We start from the raw sequence: 17604 nt of genomic DNA, 5'->3' as shown, positions 1-17604 counted from the left end.
CACAGGAGCATAATGAATGGTTTCCGTGTTCCTGTCTTTTTTCTTCTGGCTATCTTCCATCTCTGCTTCTGGGCTTTCTCCCCCACCTTCCTCCTCTATTCAATCAGTGAATCTCTCACCCCCCGCCCGCACTTGACTTCCTGCTTAAAGCAGACAAGTGAATGACTCAACCCTGGGAGTCAGTAGAGGAGGGAATACTCCTCCCATTATCTTTTCTCCTTTCACTTTCAGTCTCTCTCTCCTGTGTTTGGAGTATGTTAGGTATCTGACAGCTTACACACTCTACTGAGTTCCGTCAGCCACTGAAAAGTGGTCTGGACCCAGACTCTGCCTTATTAATATGCTAATGGTAAGAGGGAATGTGTGTGCATGTTTGTGTGCGCGCACACACTGAATCAATGGCTTTGCACTGCTGTGGTTCCGGCCAGGTTCCCAGAAGGAAGCATCAGTACAAGGATGCCTCAGAACACATAAGACAACAGAGCATTTCAACCATCACACAGCAGGAGGATGAGAGAGTGTGTAAGTGAGTATTAGTGAGAAGGGGAAAGAGAGAGACATTCAATGCTCTGCAGCTGAGAGCAGTGGGGGTAAATATAGTGACCTTTCGCCTGCATAGGCTGTCTCAAAGTCTGTCTACAGTGCCTCTCAACATCCATCGGCGGGGTCGGAACTATCTCATTACTCTGAAGATATGTCAGATCATGTGTAAGGAAGGCACAAAGATCAAAGTAAGGATGATTAGTCTTACAGCAATCTCAATTTCGTCAGTGTTGAGCTTAGCCTGGATGGCAGTGAATCCTCCCAACTCTCCAAACTTGACGAAAAAAAGAAGAAGAGGAAAATAGACATGTGAGGCACAAGTGATACAAATATGGCATATGTATACGTAGAGAATATCCAGATGACTGCTCATTACTCACTCGATTCACCAAATCAACCAGCCAACCATGAGGCTCCTGAAAGAGAGGATCATGTTTTCAGTGGATTTATTCAACAATGACACTGCGGATTACTATGAGACACATGCACACGCACACATGCATATACACGTTTTCTGACAGCTGTTGTGTGTCAGTCACACATGTGCTGCTGAGCCCCAGTGGCTCAGTTTCACCAGGAATGAAGAGTACTATGAACAGTAAACAAAAGCTAATAAGGAAGTGTGTGTATATAAATACTGGAACAGCTTTACATACTTGCACGTTTTATTTGAGTATGCACACATACTTCACTAAGAGTACAGGCACACGAGTTGCCCCTTACTTTCTGATAGGAGTTACTAGGAGAGACAGCAAACATGTTGGCCTCTTCTCCAAAAACTTCCGCCCAGTTCCTCTGACAGGCCTTCATTCGGTTCTTAAAATGGTACTCGTTATCAGGGTTGAAGGCCTGGACACAACAAAAAAGACACAGAATATAAATACATATTTATTTATTCATTTATTTTACATGCCTGATTTCCAAGGGATGAAAAAACATAAGTATTTCTTGTTAAAATGGGTCCGCTGCCTTTGACAAATTGACAGCTTGGCATTGAATCTTCACACCAAAGGCCAATTACTTACAGCAGCAGTGAGGCAAGTTTAAACATATGGTCACAAAAAGATCAGTCTTGGTTTTAGAAACCGTCATTTGCAGAGCACAAGAAGTATCAATGAGCTTTACTGTCACCGATTATAATGGAAGATGTAATGTAATACACTAACGATGCACATTTAAAGCAAATTACTTAACTGTAATAAAACCTATTGATTCATCAAGAAATTAAATTGTGTTTGATTGCGAGTTGTTTTCCAGATTATTCTCAAGGGTAATTGACTCCATAGTTAAAACAAATATTTAAAGAGAGAATATAAAAAAGACAGGAGAAAGGTATTATAAGACAAATATCAAGAGAGCCAGAGAGTGAGAGAGAACATACCATAGTCAGGACTCCCATCAGGTTTACAGGTACGGGGTCCTGCTTCACCCTCTCTGCAACCAGCTCCACCAGCAACATGAGCATGTTGTAGATCCCCTCGTGAATCTCGGTGCCCCATTTGTGTACAGCACTGCTAGTGAGCAACTGGTGATGGTGAACAACACAGACAGGAAGGAGGAAAGTCAGGAAAATATATGTCATTAAATCAAGTACTACGCAGTCACGGAGATATCTGGTTGCTTTATTGCTCACCTTTTTAAAGGCCTCCGGCATGCAACGATCAATGAAACGCTTGCAGTTCTCATCGGCGTCAGCAAGACCTGATAGAGTAGGAGATGTTGTTCACATATTCATCCCACAACATGGAAAAAAAAAATCAGCTGTGACAAAGACCATAGTGTCTAAAATAACAACATGAGAAAAACATCCAACAGTCCAAACAAAACATGCCGCCCACACAAGAACAGTTGGAAAGCATTTGGTTTGATGTAGAACTTCAAAAACTATTTTCATCCCACAGTCGTGGTCTTACCATGCCGGGCGAGGCAGGTGGACGCGATAAGACACTTGCCCAGGGACTCCTCTCTCTTGTAAGGTATGGACCAGTGGTCGGTAAAGACTCGACTCTCCAGCTCGTACAGGTTGGTGGTGGGAAACTCCATGCTGCCCCCGGAGCAGTTGCCATTCTCATCATTGCTCCTCTATAAAACACACATGCATAACATGATTACAATCTGTTGCAGTGGGTGACTTTATTTCACACAGCTAGTCCCTGCGTTGACCAGGACACTGCAACTGTCCTCTTTGGGGGGTTAATCCACACGGCTTCTGGCAATGATAAAGATGGACAGGATTATGCTTGATTGTTTTCCTCCCTCTGGGACAAAAGAAGAGCGATAGCAGCCATTTGGACAGTGTGTCCTCTACTCAACGATCTGCCCTTCATCTCTGCATCTTTCTGTCCCTTCATTTCCTCCCAAGAAAAAAAATGAAGCTTCAATTCAAGCGCTTCACTGAAAGATAGAGTCAAAAAGGGCTGCGATGTGTAAGACCGGGTGTGAGAGCTGATGTCAAATGTGATGAACGCCCTGCCACATGACATTATTAGCAGTATGACGCTACCTACAATGACATTTTCTGTGGTTATATCTGAACAGGTTAAGAAAGGCAAGTTACAATTCAACTCACTCAAAGTCGTCTCTTATACCTTCTACATTTGTGGGTCGAGTCCATGTTGTGAAAGCAAAGGACAAAGGATTATTGAATTATTTACATCATAAAGTTATTTATATATTCATGAAGTCTTCTGAATATTCATGATTAAAAAGCCCTCCCCTAAAATAGTGAATAGGAAGCATTTAAGCATAGTAATCTATGAGGAGCTGACCCGCTGTCTTGTATTAAGAAGCATCTTAAACTGTGACTGAGCCCTGAGATTTAGCAGTCACTGCTACTTTAAAAATGACTAAAACTATTACAACTCATTTGTCCAATTTGCCTTTGGGCACTCTGCAGTACAAATGTTAATACAGCAAAGTATAGTGAGGTCAAGTCTTACCAATTTGAATACATTTGCACATATTAGCATTTGTAATGGTCAACGTTTTCTAGTGCATGTTTTAATGCGCCGCATAGTGATACAATATAATGTGATTGACTGTACATGAAGAAGAGGAGAGCAGGAAAGAGGGAAGGGGAGAGAAAGCAACAGAGAAGCATCATATTTCATCCCTTCCCTGTCTAGGAAAATTAGAAATGACAGATAGATGGATGAGAGGAAGGAGAGAGAGGGAGTAACTAACCTAACGCCGGTCTAAAAAAACACTTCGTCCCAAAGTAATCAAGAGAAGATATTTAATCGCTGGCATAATTTCCAAATCAGAGTTTACTGACAATTTAACTTGAGTATTAAACTGGTTCATTTGATTTTAAAAGGAATAACAGCTTAGAGAAAATGATAAACTTCCTATCTCTGCAGACAGTATACAAGACCTTGCACAAATAACCATGTAACTGGGGAACAATCAAGCATATAAACATGCAAATAAGCTGCGAAGCTCTCAGAGTTTCAAGACCTAAAGCCTTTAGGGCAAAGGTTCCAGTCTCAAAAGGCACAGAATACATGTGCGTAGTTGAGCTTGACAATGAGGTACCACAGCACCACTGTGTTACTATGCACCCTGCAACCCTCCTGGGACCCCCAACAAAAACTGCAGCGTGTTTGTGTATGTGTTAGGGAGACTGCAGGGCTATCTTTAGGAGCAAAACATGGGCCCAGGCACATATGACATGCCAAATACAGCAAACGGTGTGAAGGAAGGAAATTAAGCACTTTCATCCTTGTACCTTATTCCCTAGACTGCATGTTTCTGAAGTTATCATGACACGCGGGAGTGACACCTGTTAATTTCCCCATCCCACGGCAAATACAAATTCTGTAAATGTCTCAGTAATATACATGAGTGTACAAAGCCATGACAATAATGCCTAAAGCATGGTACAATCAGATGAGCTGGTTTAGTTGTAAATAGGTGCAAATTAGACTCCTTTGACAGCTCTAAGAGGAATTTAATAAAGTCAGTGAGTGAGTTACCTCAGGCCGAGTTTGAAACAACTCCATTATTGGCATATTTACAAAAATAGGCACATTATCTACCCTAGCATGCAAGTGTGTGCCATTTTATCCATGCTGCACATGCCAACAGTTGTTTACACTATGCAGTATTGAGGCCAGAGAAGTTCATTTGTACAGAGTAGTTTATTGCTGTTTATTATTTGTCTGGCAGGGATACAACACGTGGCTGGAAAGTCTGAATCAATAATCTTACTGTTCAAATGATTTGTGACTTTCCAAGAAAATGTTTTGACAGCAACTACAGGGATTTGGGATACTCAAGAGCAACAGGGTTGAGGTGAGGTTGCTCAAGGGCCAGTCAAGGCAATCCTGACATATGTTGTGTAGCTAGACAGGTATTTATGAGCAGCCAATGCAGTTTACTGTTACAATACCACATAAACACAGTAAACTAGGACGAAATGATACGGCCTGCAGGTAAATCACTGACAAATGTCAATGAACCAGTGACTGGACTTTAAGGGATCAGTCCTCACACACACTCTTCAAAAGTGACGTCAATCACTCAGTGACACAAGAAACTGACATTTTGACAGCTGTTAATATGGACAGAAATATGATCAAAATGGCCACATGTGCCAGAGAAGTTGCGAAACTCCGGTTCTGGTGGACTGTATCTCGGCAGGAGCTAGCACGGTGGACGCTGTCAGCACAACCTGGGTGCTAACGTTGGCTGACCTTCTGCAAAAGCAACTGTAAAACAAACCGAAAAGATCCAGCCAACTTGTCCACAGGCTAACAGACAGGACTCAGCACCCGCCACCAGAGTACTACCAGTGTAAATCTGTGAACACAGTCCTCCAGAGTGATGCTGCTCTGCTGCTGAACCTGGTCGCCTGGTTACTGGCGCGGTCAGCTAGCCGGCTAACGGCTAGCTGCGTTAGCCTGCAAGTTTAGAATAGACGTATGCAAATTAGACCCATCATTTAAATATATATTATTTGTGTTAGCAGACTATTCTCTAGTCACTATAAGCCAGTGCCTTGTCCCGTAGGATTGGGTGGTATTTCACCTCCTGCTCTGACAGCTCACGTTGGGCTCATGTAGCATTGAAGCTAAGTGTAGCTAGTTAAATGGGCGAGTCCACTATTATAAGTAGCAGTTATGTTCTCCTCCCTCGCTCCTTCGGCTGCTGCTCGGTGAAACTCTTACCTCGCTGTCCACTACATCGTGGTATGCGGGCGGGGGGTCAAACCCTCCCGTGCCAGTCCGCCCGCTGTTTTCCCCCCCGTCTCCAGTGGAGCCCACGCCGGGGGCAGGCCCGCTCTCCATCGGCTCATATCCATACCCGAGTCCGGGGCTTTCGTTCGTCAGGAGCGCTACCGCCTCGTTGATGTCGTTCTTCGCCAGCCGCAGCGCTTTCCGTATCACGTCGGGGTCCGGGAAACCCATGCAGAGGAGCGTCGTTATGTGCTGCTCCTCTTCGGTCTCCATTTTTTAAGGGTGTCTCCGTTTCTCTAGTCTAATAGTAACGGTGTGTTCGGCACAGCCCTGTAGCTGTGCACGCCGCCATGTTTACAGTCCGCCGCTGCTGGCCTGTCACGATCTGGCTTCCTTCACAACAGCGCCGACACAGGTGGTGTTTTGCCGACTTCTGCATGCCAAGAGCTGCATGCTGCTCGCGGGAGCGCGCACAGCGAGAAGGCTTAGTAATGATTTATAATATTAATTATTGTTTAACAATATGTTTTACTGTCGGGGGTATCAGTGAATATGTATGGAAGCCCATGGAGTCAGGATGCCTAATAATTAAATGAATATATACAGATCCTAAATACGAATGTGAGAGGACTTACATTATCATATTTTTCTATTCATACATTTTTGTAAGAAAAATGTATAAAATAGCAAAAATGCACCTCTTTTTATCAGCCAAGGTTCATGCTGTCAAGACAAATTTGCCCAACATGTTTAAAATTACAGTATACTCCCGAACACAATTGGCTGTGGGGAATTCAATAGTAAAAACCTTAATATTATAATACTACTATTAAATAGGTTTTACCTGATGTTATTGTGGAACAAAACATAAGCCTAAGAATGGGGAGAAGGGTAACCTCTTGAAACTATAAAATAGTTTTGTGTGTGTCTGGAATAAGGGTGGGTTTCATTCATTTTAGGTGGAACACTGCTTTCTTACCATTAAATTGCGGGATACCAGCGTTAAATTTAAAAGCCTTTTAAAAATTACTTTGGAATGGGAATTTATTCACGCTTAAATAATTTAATTTTAATTTTTAAATAATAATGTATTTGTTTTTCTTTGGGAGAGTTGATTTATTTTCCTGCTTTCTCGTTTGTACTGGGTAATCAAACACAAATTTATCAGTAACACTGTTGCCGTTAACATTTGTTTAAAAAAGTAGTGTATAGATGAAGACCACCGATGCCTCAAACAACATCAGGGCGTGGCAATGCGCGCGAGTAGGGGTGGTGGTGGTGGTTGTGGTGGCGGGCAGTCGTCACGTGAACCTCAGCTCATGTGACATGGGAAGGTCCATACCAGGAACAAAATGGCTGCAACTGGGGACGACGCTGCAGCCATGGACAGCATCTCCAGGGCACCGGCGGCCCAATTGGCGGCTCTGAACGCGGCTGCGAGCTCCAGCAGTCACACGGGAGGCCCGGAGGACGAGCCAGAAAGCCCGGCGGTTGTTCCCAAAAAGCCCAGTACAAACAGTGAGTGATGCTTCCTTGCGGCTTCCGTAGCTTGCTAATGCTAATGCTAACGTAGTAGTATCCACATTATTTTGTCTTTTCAGTGTGTGTTACTTTCTATACTACTATTACTGTCAGTCTCCTGTTATTCTTTCCTTCATTTGGCTTTATTGTTTTGTTTTTTGCCGCTGGACTGACATGCTCTCTGCGGGGTTCAGGTGATGGGGGTGTGGAGACAGCAGAGGAGGCTGTGGAGCCTGCAGAGCCTGATATCAATGAGTTGTGCACTGATATGTTTGAAAAGATGGCCATCTTCCTGCAAGGAGAACTAACAGGTATTTTTAACACATTGCACTCTTCTTATGGTTAGCTTTAGCCTTGATTACACTGATGCTTTGTTTTTTAGCAGATGTTTGTCTATTGCTTTTTTAATGTTAGCTTCTATACCTTTATTAGACTGTTGTTTTATGCGTTTTATTTATTAAAAGCCTAACCAGGGATGAGATCCTATACTGCATTGGTTGCACTTTATCTAAAATGCAAAAATGTCACTTTTATCACCCTTGTCAGATAAATAAAAATACTTTTTTTTCTCTTCCTTCCCTGAACTATGGAAAATCTATGTTTTTAGTCAGGGCATTGATTTACTGATGGACCCCTATGCCTCTGTTTTCTTCTGTCATGCACACTCTCATAATGTCCTCACCTGTTCAGGAACTTGTGAGGATTACCGTCTGTTGGAGAACATGAACAAGCTTACCAGTCTGAAGTACATGGAAATGAAGGACATAAGCATCAACATCAGCCGTAACCTGCAAGATCTCAACAACAAATGTGAGTGAGATACATCGTCTGCCCAAAAGCTCAGAAAGATTGTATTATTGTGTTCCTGTGTATTTCTATTTCATATATTAGTTCCACTACTACAGCATGAACATCAGCTACAGCATGTGTTTGCTTTAGATGCCAGCTTACAGCCCTACTTGGACCAAATAAATCAGATTGAGGAGCAAGTGTCTTCACTTGAACAGGCTGCTTACAAGCTGGACGCCTACTCCAAGAAACTGGGTAAGACTTTGATATACAGTAAAATGTGCGTTTATAATCTGTTGATTCTTTTAAAAGAAATTGAAAATTATCACTAGGTCTAAACGTTATCTTCATTCATTCATTCAACCGTCATTTTCTACTTGGAAATGCATTAATGGGTCGGCTCTCAGTTTCAGTGATTTCAGGATTACATTAGGCAACAGAAGAACAAAAACAAGAAAATAATAACAATAAAACACAAGGCAGACAATATGAATACACACATCAGCATTGGTTAAAGCAATACAGCTTAATTTATTTTCCTGCCAAGCATGAGGAAGCAGGTTCTATTTCAATAGAAGTCAACTTTAGCCCTTTTAACCAGATTATCTAGATTAACTTATTTTACTTAGTATTTGTGAAATGCACTTCACTTTACTACGTTCCTTCTCAATAAGAGCACACATGGCAGCAGCAACATAATAGCCCCGCTCTCTATTTGCTGGCTCTTTATTCGATATGTGTTGCACGGACCAATAATAGTACAGCCACCTCTATCCGTGCATATTGTGAAGCATTAGGACGGCCACCAGCAGATGGTGCTGTGACACCACTGACAGTTCCTCACCTAAACATGTCTACATTACAGCTGACAAAGAAACCAAACATTATCAGACTGTGTTTTATTTGGACTTAAGCAGCCATAAGCTATAGATTGATCACATCACTGTCTTTTCTTATCTTTACAGAGGCCAGATTCAAAAAACTGGAGAAGCGATGAGGGGAAAGAAGAGGCAGACTTGAGAGAGAGTAATGGTACCATCTCAACTCCTTTAACCCTGCCTTCCCTTCTTCTCTCCCTGCCAGTGGAGCCAGGAGCTGCAGGGAGGATGTGGACTGAGACTGAAACAACAAACAGTAAAAGCCACTTTGACACCCAGAAAAGGCCCAGGGGGAAGCAGCTGAGGGCACATTAATAAGGACTGCAGTGCTTGGCTTAGATTTAACTCCAGTAAAACTGATTTTGACAGCAGTCGTGCAGCGAAGACTAGAGTGTGTGATGTGTGCCCACTTTACGTTGAAAAAATATGCCTAATTACTAGCATATCTTAATTGAGTGGTGGAAACCAAATATTCTAATTTATAAACTAAATATACAGAAACACAGCAGATTGGTAGATACTTGTACCACTGGCTATAACAACACTTTTGTTGTATGTAGATATTTACATAATGAAGCATGCTCATAGATGTTTTTAATTAAGATCCAGCCTTCTTATTCTGATTATTTCTGGCAACCGACCTCTTGACGTACAAGATTTCCACTTAATAGTAGCCTGACATGTACATTGGGATTCTCTGTTGTTACAAAAACTGTTGAACTTATGGAGTCTGCTACAAATAATGTTACTGTGTACAGAGCAGCTGGAAATCACACTATCTCCTTAGAGTGAGATTAAAGATTGATGTTTAAAATGAAAGATTTTTGAAATGGATAATTTATTGTATTATGACTATATGGAGATTTTGACACTGAAAACTGGATTTTTCTTCTTTTCTAAATAAACAATGATGTGCATATCATTGCACGACTTTCCTTTGAATGCACCTACTACTGACAGCAGATGGCAGACCTGCACCATGATTAAGGACTTAAAGTCATACACAGTGAATGTATCAAATATTGTGTAGCTCTGGAAAAGCTGATCCACTGCTGAAGGAGGTTTGAGTTTCACCCTTCTCTGACGAAGAAAAACTCTTGCTAGAGTGAGACCAACAGAGGGAAACGGACGACATATTTGACAATTCAATGGAAAGGGTGACTGGGTGACTAAAGTTGTGTGCGATGCCCTCTGCCTCCTTTCTCGCCTCCTTTATTTTGGCTGTCCTAGAGCAGAACTCAGAGCTCTTTTTGCCATAGGCAACAGATTATCTAAACTGACAGGACCTCCCTCCTGAGAGTGTGTGGGTTTGTGTGTGTATGCATGTGTGTGTATATGTTTGTGCAAGACCTAATCTAAAACAGGTCTCTGTCATTAGTCCAGTTGAGGCCCCGGCACAGAGGGAGCTCATTATTCATACTGTAACATTATTTACTGTTGGGCTGTGATCCTTCCATCTCTCTTTTTCCAGGGCCCTGGGGCATAAATTCAGCTCCCCTCCCAAGGGCTCTCAAATCAGGTCTATTAAATTATTTTTGGGGTTGTTTTCTGAAAGCTAAATGAGTGCCAGGAGGCAGTCAAGCATAGAATAGAAGGTAACATAGTAATCATAGGTAAACCTTTTTTTATATTTTATTCAGTTTGGGAAGTACCATAAAGCTAGATCATACTGAAGCAATATAGTTGGGGTGGGGAAAACTTATGTTCTGTACAAAATGTGTTTTAGTGGTTTTCAGCCTGGAAGGAAGTAGGAAGTACAGATGCAAGAATTGGTGTAGAGTAACTCAACCAATTAATCGAACTGCGATGCAATGAAGAAATGGCATTATCAGGTCGTCATCACATTAGAACATCCCATCCAACCAATTACTCTCCATCTGACAGAATTCGAAGACAAAGTGCTGTTATTCTAGGGTGTTGCCTATACAGAGAAGGAAGCAAAGAAACAAAAGGAAAATGCGTCATTTTACGTAGCGGCTCGGGTTGATGTAGTCATTAGTAATCTCTACAGGAACGATCGTCATTGCAACAACGTTTCTTTATCTTCGTTTCCATATATTTCCAGATGAGACCTAATAAGGAAAGTGTTTCCATGTGCTACTGTGTATGCATGTGGAGGCTTAATGCAGAAGAATCATCCAACAGCCACAGATGTGTAATAATGTCATGGTATTTATGTAACAATGTGTTCCAGCGATTGTGATTATCTGCTTTTGTGTGTGTATATATATATATATATATATATATATATATTTAACTGTCTATGCAGTATGAGCAGTGTAACTTAGCACTGAATGAAACCTGGGGGGGTCATCCCAATGTTTCCTGGGTCCGATGTTCCCCGGTCGCATAAGCAAATGCCTTCGCTGGTTTAATTTAGCATTTTTTTAGGTTTAGCGCGAAATGCTGTGCTCACGATGAGCATAGGGTTAGGGGCTACGGTTAAGGTCAGGGTTAGGGTCTACATAGGCCTATTTGCTATGGAATTCGGCACTGATTGTGGAAAAATTACAGACCGGGGAACAAAGGATCCTTTCTGTAAAAAGCAGGGAACATGGGAACATTTTCTTAAAAAAGGCCCCCATGTTCCCCGGTCACAAACAAAATGGGGAACATAGGTAAGCCCAAACCTGGTGGTGAATAGGCAAAATACAGTAGGCAAGCAGTAGTATGTCATAAGTGTATAATCACGTGGAACTGAGATTCGTTGTGTTTTCGTTAGCTTAGAATGAGCCAAATTTAATTGGCTCATTCTCATTCTCACACTCAGACACAGACACAGTCCAAGCTAACTGTTTCTCCCCATTTCAAGCCTTTGTGCTAAGCTAAGCTAACTAGCTGCTGACTGTAGCTTTATATTCAGCACACAGACATGAAAGTGGTATCATGTTCTTATCCAACTCTCAGCAAAATAACAAAAAACATATTTCCCAAAATAACTTTTAAAGCTGAAGTCGGTTTTCTATGAAAAACATGTTTGGTTCACCAAAACCCAACGTCTGCCCAACAGCTGCTACAGGTCAAAATGCTAACGTTGTTGGACCTACCATAGGAGTTTGACTTCAACACGATTTAATGTTCCAACAAGTCCTGGAGTCCAACTAAGTCAAACTGATGTCTTTGCGCTGGGAGTACCCTAAAATATGTTCCTAAAAACACTTCATTTTAGAAATAGGCAATACAGATTCTTGATTCATATTTGATCAGCACTGCCTCGTTTCACCCTTTGATCTGAGTTAACAAGCAGTCATTATGGGTGACGGAACTGCTACGCTCTGATACTCATTATGCCCAATGGCTTGCAATGCGCCACAATGACTATTCCCTGTGTCGAGCAAAGCACTGCACCCAGTGCACAAGTTCAACTAGGCTGAATGTTGACCCCAACGCGCTGTAACGAATACCCTTGTGGCCAATAGAAACGCGACAGCCAGCCAAGACCATTTTGTTTACATCCATGGCCAAGACGAAGCCCACCAAAATGGAGGAAAAGTTGATAGTGTGTGTATCTGAGTTCCCTGAACTGTGCAACACAAGTTTACGGTTATATTGAGACCTATGACCCACACCCTCTTCTTCCTTTCTGCCCTTCTTCTTACCAGCAGGTCTAGTGCTCAAACCGTCTTTCCACTACCGCACCAAACATAGGCGAGCTTTCCTTCGTCACTGCCGAACTCAGGCTGCGCCACAGTGGGGTTTTGTTGGGGCTAGCATCGACACTGCGTCAGAGACGAGAGAGAATCTTGCCATTGGGAGCACTCGGAGCAACAGGTGGAGGCAGAGTAATATGATTTATTTTCTGTCAGGATATGGTGACACTTTCAGCAAACCCCCCACATATTTTTCAGAGAAAGTTACAGACTTCAGTGGTTGCTTTCATAGAAATCTTCATAGAACATTTACTTTGAGTCAAGTCTATTCTCATGTATTTGTTTTCCTTATTGTTTATAGTGGAGGAGTATTCCAGTGAGAAAGGTTAGGTCAGACCTTACAGACTCATTAGTTTTCATCTAGTTATCACTTTGGTCTTTGTAGTGTTGCTCCATCCTCAGTAATGTAACTTGATTATGTTCAACCCTATTTAAGTTCAGAATGAGGATCTTTCAGTTGCACTCGGTGGCCAACAAGCCATTTTTTTCAGCCGATTTCTGTAATAATAAGAAAATATATGCTTTCCTTCTGTTACTCTGTTTTTACTCTCTTTTTCATCCCTGATCCCTACCCACAATGTAAATGCTGATTCTCACGATTGAAATACACCACAAGCAGCAGGGGACTTTGTGTAGACAATGAATTCCCAGCAAATATGCTCTAAAAAGGATTTTGCAAACCTCATCCACTTTCCAGCATCTACTACTGTACGCATGAGAGAGAAAAGGCTGAGACAATGCACATCTTAACATGTCACATACAACGCCAGGTTACATATCAGTTACATAGGAATAATTACGATTGAATTGTGGCTTCAATTTATAGATATAATCAACTTAAAAAACAGATTATGCGAAATGAACTAAATAAGTCTAACTCAACAAAGAGTTTATTCCAATTCAGATCTTTTGAAATGATATAGACTCAATTTGACTTGGTCTGACAGACCTCAGGAGATTCCCAGAAAGTATTAAACACATGTCCGTCATCAGCTTCAGCGAAGGAGCTGCTTTCTCCATAGGTCTATAGTGGAGACTGGGCCAGTTAACAATAACAGGGCAGCATGCCACACCGCAGTGTTGTGTAACTGACAAGCAAAGCACGCAGTTTGGGGAAATTTCTGTTTTCATGAATGAGAGCGGACAAGGACACTCAAAAAGTCATTTTCAAACCACATTTGTTCTGTGTTTTTCGACCTTGCTCAAAGTTAGCATTTCACTTAATTGGCCAATGTCAACAAATTCAGGAGTATTGTGAAATATCCCTTTATCCCTTTGTCCTTTACTCACTTTCACACACACACACACACATAGGCAGACCGTGATGGGATAAACAGCCCTCCATAACTACATGTTTTAATACCCTCCTATGCCCCTGTAAAGCAGTGACACTATAAAGACAGCCAAATGGCCTGAGCTAAATGGCAAAAAGTTTCATGTTTACATCCATTTCAAAGCAGCCAATAGCTCTGGGAGGTATTTCAGTGTAAATATAAGCCACATGTGAGATCTGAGGGACTGAGTCAAACTTCAAATACTTTCTACGAGAGTGGCATGAAAAGCAACGAGGTCAACGTTTGGCACCACAATTATTCACTTCACTCTGTTGCTCACACCTTCATCATATACTGCGCACACATGTGAGGATGCAAGGACACACACAAAACCTACTTGTCACATCAGACGCCTTTGAAACTCTAACCCAAAAGCCAGCGTCTGTCAGGTATGTAGTCCTTGGAACTCTTTGACCAACACTACATGAGTGCAATCCATTTTGATTATACCAGAATGTCCACACCATCACTCCATTATTACAAATCTAAAATGAGACCAGATGGGGTTTTGGCACAAAACCGTAGGTGCAGCGTTATGTTGGCTGTGAGACAGAGCCCAGCTGTTCTCAGCAGGTAGGACAGTCATGGTGTCGGACTCTGGCCCCAGCCTCAGATCTAGCTCTGCTCCTGAGGCTGAAGATTGGACTGAGGACCCCTTCTCTGCAGGAAGTTGTAACCAGCAACACCTGAGAACTGTCCTGTGTAATCCTTGTTAAAATGTGATATTACTTTGGTCCTGGTGTGTCTCTCTGTGTGCTGTTGTTGTTTCTGTTTCCATTTTGACTTTCTGTGAGGAGCCTTGCTTTCATGTTCAGCGTGTCCAACACCGTATCTAAATGGACTGAGCATCTCTTTAACCCCTTGTCAGAAGCACACTCAGACTCCTCGGCACCAGAGCCATCAGTGTATGTGTCCCTGCATGTGGGTGTAGCAGGCACAGTGACACTAACCACACCTGGGAGGACATTTCATACACAAAACACTTTCTGCAGAACAATTTCTGCAGTAATGATGGTAGTGCCAACTGGTGGATAAAAAGTGCCAAAAGTGGTCAGCCGATAATATTTTGGACTTTTAGCTGTAGCCAGTGGACATCTGGTTCAGGGCTGACCCTTTCAAGTGCCAGTCATCGTTTACAGTCTGAAAAGCAACTTGAGATGTGAGAATGGAGTTGATTTACCTGAATGCAAATAAATAATAACAAAAAGCTAATAAAACAGAGAAGTACTTTATTTCATATGATATTTGAAGAACATGTCATTGAGTAACATTAGAGAAGAACATGTATGCGTAATTGAGGAAACACACGTTGAGTGGATACATTATTTTACATTGGCAGATGTATTTGTTCTATTTAGCAGCACTAATCACTATTTATATATCAATACATAAAGAGTGTATCAGCTAACTACATTTCATGTGAAAGGTGTCGCCCATAGTGATTAACCCACAGAGAATTAAAACCTGACTCAGTTCTTCTCAGCTCTAAATGGTGCTCTAACTATACTGTTTTTAAACCCCACTGGAAAAAGCTCTGATAAACCCACTGTAAACAACCTTCCCAGCCCTAAATATAGTAACAGAATCTTGATTAATATTTGATCAGCACTGCCTATGTTTGACAGTTTGATGAGTTTTGTGAGTCTGGTAAGTTGCGCTAATAGAACGTTATATTCAGTAACTAACAACACTTTAGCGTGATGCTCCTCTGAATGGGAGAGGAGCCAGACATATGTTTGTACATGCCAGAGTAAATTAAATATCTAAGACCACCATGTTTGAATGATAAAGGAGATTTCTGGCCGGGACGTTGGCTTTTTCAACAAGTCACATCCTGTTTATGACATGAAAAAATGTCAGTAGTTTATTGTTAGGGTCTCCAAAAGGGCTTTTGTGTGATGCATGCAGTGTGTGTGCATGTGTGCATGTTTGCGTTTACTTTTCAGCATGTGTGCATTAGCTCATCCAAAGGAGTAATAAGTGTCCGGAAGCTATAAAAGGACTTGACTCATCTCGGTTTCAAGGCCCCAAAGGCTCTCCAAAAACGAGATGAGTTGTCAGGACCAGAAAAATACTCAGACAACACCGTTAGTTTTGTTCTCAGTAATGACACATGCATTCTCTGTCTCTCTGTCCAGCACACGTACACAATATAATGATACGCTTCTTTCTTTATGATCTGGCAAATAGTGAACTGACAGCAACCTAAAACAGTTTGTTCTTGGTTCTCGAGTGCACGGCCTGTTCCAGGTCCACGGTTATCCTTCTCCATGGCTAACAAATAGCATGCATATAGTTTGAACTGATGAATCCTGACTGCTGAAAGGCCAAACCTCAATGGCAGAAAACTGAAGTTGTACGCAGATATATATGAAAGAGCCCACAACCACAGAGTTAAGGCTTATTCCTTTGAACTGATCTAGCTACTGAATTAAACCAGAAAGAGGTTTCTTTTCCAGACGGCTGACTGAGACCCCCTTGTTTCTGTTCCCATTCTGTCAATGATCATATCTTTAGCCATAAAATTAGTGATCACACCTTTACGTCTCTAATAGTCAGACAATTCAGATTATCCTGTTCTGAGACAATTAAACTATTCATTTCTAAAACTTTTGAATCTTATACAGGATATGCAGGTGCTATCTAGGCTCTTTAAGAGTCCACTGCTGGTCTACATTTACAGTAGTTGCATTGGAAAAGAGTTGTTACTCTGTTAGAAGAAGAACAACCTATGTACAGTATGTCCCTCACAGACCTACCTCCCATTCTCTTACAAAAATCTCCCAGGACATTTTGAAAGATGTTTGGTAAATACTGAAACTGCACCAAAAAGAGACACTGCTGCATTCTGTTTCGTATCTTTCTGCATTTGGGTGTAGTTTGAATCAGACTGAATGTTCTGAACTTTTGCATTTTTAATAATTTCAACCATCATACTATGTAAACCCAGTTACCAAGAATGTTATTCAGCAAATCAGGCTGTTCTCATGCACTTTTCGTACATATAACGATAATTACGATATTACGATATTTCGTGTTTGTGAGCATTTCATGTGTTTATAAGTGAAGGGCCTTTCACATATGAAAAGCAGGGGATGTAGTATAAGACGCTGAAGGAGGCCGCAGTGTCGGATGTGACCCAAAAGACAGGACTTTCACCCTTGAATTACTGTCCAATAACACAGGGCTTTCACCTGGGCGAGCAGGGTTAATTCCCCATTGCTGTTCATGGCCCGGACGTACTAAACCAAACTACAACTTCCTTTCCGTCTCGTGGTCCTTGTTCTGTCGCCTTTTTGTAAGATATCATACACATTTTTGTGTAGAAAGTTTCACAAGATATCATACCAACCTGTTTATGAGATTATGTTTTACAAAATTTGTTCTCTGGCTTGTATTACTGAATGTCAGGACTGGCCATGTTTTGCTTCCCTTGTTGGCTGTTTTGCCTTCTCTTCCAGGTGGGTGAAGCTGTTGATTGTGAAATGCAGTTCACCTGAACGCAGCTCAGGAGGCTATTTAAGCAGATCTGCTACAGATGCTTTTCCTTGTCCTCTGGCCTGCAGATAATTTGTTTTTCTGATTTTTTTACACTTTATGTTGAATAATTTGTTTACTTTATTGAACTAATATATGTTTAATTATGTGCAGGCTATGTGTGGTCTCCCTTTGCCACATTTTTTGAGACAGATTGTGACAAAATGTTTTAGAA

The 17604-nt window shown here is 41.6% G+C and overlaps 2 protein-coding genes across 9 annotated transcripts in view; one reads left to right on the top strand and one right to left on the bottom strand.

The window, feature by feature from the left end:
- Positions 1-6108, bottom strand: part of usp24 (ubiquitin specific peptidase 24) — a 34293-nt gene extending 28185 nt beyond the window's left edge. For all 8 annotated transcript variants that reach the window (XM_083940702.1, XM_083940704.1, XM_083940703.1 and 5 more), the window contains exons 1-7: positions 5712-6108; positions 2457-2625; positions 2177-2244; positions 1925-2068; positions 1267-1392; positions 924-959; positions 752-817 (exon numbers count right to left, since the gene is read on the bottom strand). In XM_083940702.1, the coding sequence (XP_083796828.1) occupies positions 752-817; positions 924-959; positions 1267-1392; positions 1925-2068; positions 2177-2244; positions 2457-2625; positions 5712-5993 (891 nt within the window). In that variant the 5' untranslated portion in view covers positions 5994-6108. The remainder of the gene's footprint in view (positions 1-751; positions 818-923; positions 960-1266; positions 1393-1924; positions 2069-2176; positions 2245-2456; positions 2626-5711) is intronic.
- A 948-nt stretch (positions 6109-7056) lies between these two features.
- Positions 7057-9764, top strand: bloc1s2 (biogenesis of lysosomal organelles complex-1, subunit 2). The gene is made up of 5 exons (XM_083940245.1): positions 7057-7238; positions 7436-7552; positions 7932-8051; positions 8181-8285; positions 8996-9764. Exons 1-5 carry the CDS (start codon positions 7073-7075, stop codon positions 9025-9027), a joined length of 540 nt encoding a protein of 179 aa, XP_083796371.1. The 5' UTR covers positions 7057-7072; the 3' UTR covers positions 9028-9764.
- Positions 9765-17604: the final 7840 nt, after the last annotated feature.

The sequence above is a fragment of the Echiichthys vipera genome (genome assembly GCF_963691815.1).
Source record: "Echiichthys vipera genome assembly, chromosome: 3".
NCBI lineage: Eukaryota > Metazoa > Chordata > Actinopteri > Perciformes > Trachinidae > Echiichthys > Echiichthys vipera.
This window is presented reverse-complemented; position numbering and strand designations above follow the sequence as displayed.